General features: G+C 37.0%; 1 protein-coding gene across 1 annotated transcript; it reads right to left on the bottom strand.

The window, feature by feature from the left end:
- Nucleotides 1–976: 976 nt before the first annotated feature.
- Nucleotides 977–5,550, bottom strand: LOC132117356 (E3 ubiquitin-protein ligase TRIM39-like). The gene is made up of 8 exons (XM_059526605.1): nt 5,458–5,550; nt 4,383–4,457; nt 3,643–4,196; nt 3,415–3,510; nt 2,069–2,302; nt 1,847–1,985; nt 1,693–1,719; nt 977–1,581 (listed from the first exon to the last, which is right to left on the bottom strand). Exons 2-8 carry the CDS (start codon nt 4,435–4,437, stop codon nt 1,034–1,036), a joined length of 1,653 nt encoding a protein of 550 aa, XP_059382588.1. The 5' UTR covers nt 4,438–4,457; nt 5,458–5,550; the 3' UTR covers nt 977–1,033.
- Nucleotides 5,551–5,910: the final 360 nt, after the last annotated feature.

Raw genomic sequence — 5,910 nt, 5'->3', positions numbered from 1 at the left:
TAGTTTTGCAGCCCAACAGCACAACCAGTTGATAAAATTCTGACATCTTTTTTAAATCTACACGACTGAACTAGCTGAATGCTTAACTCATGCTTTAACCTTGTTTAGCATAGTTTATTTTAGTTAGGTAGCAATCCACTCTGCTGAATGTGTTTAAATAAATGTATCTGACATCACGTAGGTTACATGTGAGTGCATCAGCTGTGTTCACATATGTCTTTGAATGTCTAAGAATTAAGCTAGGCTATATTATTTATTAAAAAGTCTAAAAGCTTTTAGATTGTTGTGCATCAGTTTAGTTTAACTCAACTCTCCCTCACCTGCAGTTCAATCACACAGTAGCTCCTCCTATGTACAGCCAAATTTCACATTTATACATCCGGTTCACGTTTGAAAATGACCTACCACATACACAAAACCTAAGCCAGAAGTGTTGCCATGCTATTTTATAGCTTGCTTCTACCAGTCTCGGATCTCATTTATCGTGACCTCGCAAACGAATTTGATGTCAGAAAAGCAACACAGCTGGTTGTGTAATGCATACGTTAACATGTTTACAAATCAGGCACTATGGAAAAAGTATTTATTTATTTAAAAATATTTTGATGCTACCTGTAATTATAATTTGTAAAAAGACATACAAGTTTGTTTGTTTGTTTGTTTTTTACTGCCACTAGCATTAATTTGAGTTGGAAACTGTAGTGAATTGTATACATTTTGCCATTTCTGTTACATAATTACACTAATATAGCTACAATATATATTATCATTTTGAGTCATTGTACTCAAGTGATCTGGTTCTTCCACGGGTATTTATAGGATATTCTCAATCTGTGCAAATGTTTACATTTTATTTGATGTAAAATTGTACAGATTATGAATAATTATGGCAAATTAAAAAAGCTAATGGACAAACGTGACAGTAAATTAATAAATTGACAAACAGCAGCTGCATACAGTATATTTTACATTCAGATGAACATGTTTTATGATGATTCATTTTCAATGTTTATTTCATATCTGGGTTGCATATTCATTCATTGTATTTAACAGGTGAGATGATCAGTGGTGCTAAATTTTTACCAGTATCGTTTGAAAAGGGGCAAAAATACGGATATAATCTATTAGTGAAAGACTGACCAGTGAAAGAGTAGATATGAGATCTGGACTCTACATCATAGAAGGAGACCACACCTTCCTCATAATCCACAAACACCCCCACCTTCTGTGGCTTCACTCTCAGAGACAGAAGGACATAGGAATCAGTACAAGCCCAATATTCATCACCATTCCATAGACCCACAGTCCAGAATCCATTCTCAGGACACACTCTGATCTTTCCCTTCCTGTTAATAGATTCTCTGGCCACTCCTAAATCCCACTTATTCTTTCCCTTCACCTGCACTTCAAAATAAAATCTTCCTGACAAGAATCCCTCTTTTCCCAGGACAGAGGCACACTTATCAAACCGCTCTGGGTAATCTGGGACTCCATGTTCAGCATCTCCATGTCTCACTTGTTTCCCATCAATAGACAGAATGAGAATTGGATGAGCTGTATCAGGATCCAGAGTCACATTCACTGAGAGAGAAATCAGATAATAGGAATCACATTTGACCTATTCAAAGATCACCACATGTTGACATGTTTGGTAAAATAAAACTATTATGAGTGAAAAATCACAGATTGTACCTGCATACTGTTGCATCCTCCTCAACACTGCAAGTCAAACAATCATAAAAAAAAAAATAATTTCAAACATTTTCATAAAAAAATAACGTACGTGCCACATAGTCCAATAATAACATATCATATGATGTGCATGCTGTATTTGATATTGACCTACCAGTTAGACTGAGTTTCTGGTCTAGAGTTTCCTGCAGCTGAGTCAGAGCTCTCCTCAGAGTCTCCACACTCACATCAGTGTTCATTCTGATCTCAGGCCGGTTCCTGGTGTGTGGAGGACTGCACAGGGATGGATCAATCTACAGCAGGAGAGAGGAGAAAACCCTCAGCTTGAGGAGTGTGAGTGTTGTCCTGTGATGTGAGCAGACAGAGAGACACTGACCTGTAGGAGCTGGAGGTGATCCTCAGTGTGTAAGAGATGATCCAGCTCAGTGCTTCTCATCGTGAGCTCAGTGATTTCCTGCTGCAGCTCTTGAATGAGCTCTTCATCCTGTTTCTCTGCTGCTTTCTTCGTCTCCTCCATCATCTCCAGCAGCTCAGTCTGACATCTCTCAATGGAGTGTATCAGATCACTGAAGAGCTCAACACTGGCTGCTTTCTCTCGCTCTGTGCTTTTCTGAAATATATATATATATATTGTGAGGTTGTGCATCCGTGCGCTGGCACGTGCCTCAAAAGAGGACTTAACAATGCAAAGATACGGGAGGAAGATCTAGGAGTTGAGCTCTCTGATGACATGTGGGACAGGTGCTTGGCTACGATACATGCTTGTTCAATCAATAGCAGACACCAACTGATCCAATTCAAAGTTATTCACCACTTACATTACACCAAAGCTAAATTGCATGAAATCTTCCCCTCCGTTTCACCAATGTGTGAAAGGTGTAAGGTGGCAGAAGGTACAGCTTCTCATGCTTTCTTTTTTTGCCCCTTTATTGTCTGGATTTTGGTCAAGCATTTTTGACTGGTACTCCAAGGCTTACAATAAGCCTCTTCCACCGGATGCTGAACTTGCCATCTTCGGCCTCTCACAGCGCACCTCTAGCCTTTCAAGTGCATTGAAACAGTCCTTAATGCTGGGTATGGTCGTGGCTAAAAGACTTGTGCTTAAGAACTGGAAGTCACCCTTACCCCCTTCCTTCCAGATGTGGATTATGGATATGATCTCCGTCATAGAGATGGAAAGACTTCGACTTTTGAGGACTGAATCTATTGAAAAGTTTTCTGCTGTTTGGGGTTCATTTCTCAGGTATTTGGACAAGTTAACAGCTCAGTCGGCCCCCAAAGGCTTCTCTAAGATCTAGGCATTAGCAAGTCTTGGTACTTGCTCTGCCGCAGCAGCGTAGCAGATCTATTCTGCTTAGACCAAATACATGAACATTGTCATGTACAATCTCTCCGAGAATTGTCATGACAGAAATATATGTATGATTAATTAAGTGATGCCATCCATTTAAAAAGAAAAAACTGCTACAGATTCCCTTGCCTGTGTACCCCTGCTAAGCTGCGGTTAATGTCTATCTGTGTGTATTCTTTATCTGTGTGCCAAATTTCATAGATTTCCCACAAATAGTTTTATGAACTGCCATAGACTTCAAGAGAGGCGGAGAAAGAAGAAGAAGATGATGATGATGATGACGAAGAAGGTGGTGCTTGACCCCTAATTAATTGACTTCATTTACAGTATCAAACAATATCCTTAATGGATACTGTATTTATCAAACTCACTTTCCTGAGTTCTGTGAAATACTTAATGTCTTGAATCTTCTTTTTTTTGTCCTGGATCGTCTGCTGGACATCTTTCTGTATCTTCATTAGCTGACTCTACAGACAAGCAGGAACACACAAATACATTTTATCACTTAATTCCCAATGTTTTGACCAAATATATAGTTGGAATATTTAAAAAGTAAAAGGTTATTAAAGTATTTTTTTTATATTGTTAGGAACTCATACCTTCTTCTCTTTACTCTCCTCCTCTAGAGGAACAGTGTTGTGAGTCTTGTGGTCTCCGTCAGTGCAAAACACACACACACGTGTCTGATCATCTCTACAGAACAGCTCCAGAGGTCTCTCATGTTTTTGGCATATATAATCCTTCATATTCTCCACAGGGTCCATCAGTTTGTGTTTATTTAAGCTCAGGACTCTCAGGTGAGGCTCCAGGTGAGTTTCACAGTAAGAGGTCTGACACACCAGACAGGACTTCAGGGCTTTCTTTTTTCTTTCATCACAGATGTCACAGAGAACTTCAGATTTACTCAAACTAAACTTTTTCTGAAAGAGCTGCACAACCTCTCTAAGTGCACTGTTGATCTTGATGTCGGGTCTTTTACTGAATGTTTCTTTACAGAATGGACAGTAGCAGTTCTGACTGTTCTCCCAGCACTGGTTCAAGCAGCTCTTACAGAAGTTGTGTCCACATGGAGTGCTGACTGGATCAGTAAACACATCCAGACACACTGAACATTTAAGCTCCTTAGCTAGAAGACCACTGGAGGTTGACATAGCTGATAAGAAGAGGAATAATTAAAATGTATCACCTATAGCTCTTGTCTGCAAATATTGGATAATATACAAAAAACATTTTTACTTGTACGGCAACCAAAACAGGAATTAAGTATCATTGTAAGTGATGTCTAGATTGTACAGTTCTTAGTTACTTTATTCAATAATATTTTTAGTAGCTGACTTACATGGAGGGTTTTCCCTACTGCGTCTGGATTTTCGTGATCGAATTCTTTCTGCCATTGCTGATCTTGTCTTTAAGCCTTGTCAGAAATAAAGTCACAGGACATATTTAATTTCATAACATTTTAGGGCTTTATAATTTCCACAATGTGAAACCCAGTCCTAAAAAATTAAATTTACTGTACATGGAGTGTCATAAAATTTAGGATGAATAAATTAAAATTAGGGGTATCAAATCATGGAACAAACTAGTGTCTGTAAAGATTCACTTCACCAGCATTTCACTAATTCATTTGAGGAAAACGATCATCATACCATACACACTAACTGAAAGACCTTCATCACAATAGATGAAATTATAGCATAAAAGTAGAATATTCTTATCAAATTAAAACTATAATTAGAATAATTACTTGACTTATTGTTAAACTTGTTAAATCAAGTTTTTTTTTATTACAGTTTATTAAACATACTTTCTGAGAGAGAGAGACAGAGACAGAGACAGAGAGAGAGAGAGAGAAACTAATTCCAGAAAATTAAAATGAAAGTTCCAGTGTCTGTAAAAATTATAAATTTTTACAGAGGGTCCTTGGAGAATTGACCTAAAAAAGTTTGAGAGCCCCTGTAAAAATAAATAAATAATTAAATAAATAAAACTATACTTAAAAAAATAATTACTAGCTTAGAGCCAAACGGATCAGCTTTTTGATAATGTTTTAATGGCAAACAGTATCACTGTACAATGCAACCATTTGTATCAATTGACTGTTAATATTGATTATGATGATACATACTAATTCCAGAACTTCACAAATTATATTTATGGATGTAAAACAGATCATAATCATTCTTGTATGCAGATCTAAACATATTAACAGAGATCTGAGTACGTATATGATTCCAAATAAGGTTTTGCATTTTGAAAAATCAGATCAGACCACATCTTCAAAATATTCAGTTAATGGATTTTTCTTATCTGACCCACAAAGTGCAGTTTTCAGTGTGTTCAGTTTGTCTAAAGTATACTCAACAAACATTAGAAAAATGATTTTTTTTTAAATATATATATTCATAACTTACCTGTGAGTGAATATCATGTATTACAATGCTTCAATTAGGATTTTGTTGTTGTTTTGTAAAGTGTTAAGGAATTAAAAGTCGAAGTTTGCTCCCATCAGACTTTGACCCTGTATCATGTGTCTTTGTGCACAGTTTTATAGAGTGTCAGCCTATTATATAAGGTGCACTGCATACAACTTCAATGTCATTTATAAAGTACCTGAATTCTGACTGTTGCTATAGCATTAAAACCTTTATTCAAAAAAGGTCACTCCAAATCTTCTTGTTGATATAAACAGCATTTCACTCACAGTAATGAACAATTTGGAGCCCCACGACTCCCAAAAGGCTCCTTACACAATAGCTGGTGAAGCTCCGATATTTAGTATGTTGTCAGTGAGGTGTTGCTAGCTAGATCACAATTCCACCTGAAATGTTCTTTATGACACTGTAGCAAAGTTCGTGGGATGGAAG

The sequence above is a fragment of the Carassius carassius genome, chromosome 3 (assembly GCF_963082965.1).
Source record: "Carassius carassius chromosome 3, fCarCar2.1, whole genome shotgun sequence".
Lineage (NCBI taxonomy): Eukaryota > Metazoa > Chordata > Actinopteri > Cypriniformes > Cyprinidae > Carassius > Carassius carassius.
The sequence above is the reverse complement of the archived record's forward strand: the minus strand, read 5'-3'. Positions and strand labels throughout refer to the sequence as shown.

Coding starts and splice junctions, on each gene's coding strand:
- LOC132117356 (XM_059526605.1), bottom strand. CDS start 4,437: ATGGCAGAAAGAATTCGATCACGAAAATCCAGACGCAGTAGGGAAAAC. Junction 2,303..3,414: donor ATTTCACAGAACTCAGGAAA/GTGAGTTTGATA, acceptor TATATATTTCAG/AAAAGCACAGAGCGAGAGAA. Junction 1,582..1,692: donor GAGGATGCAACAGTATGCAG/GTACAATCTGTG, acceptor TTTCTCTCTCAG/TGAATGTGACTCTGGATCCT.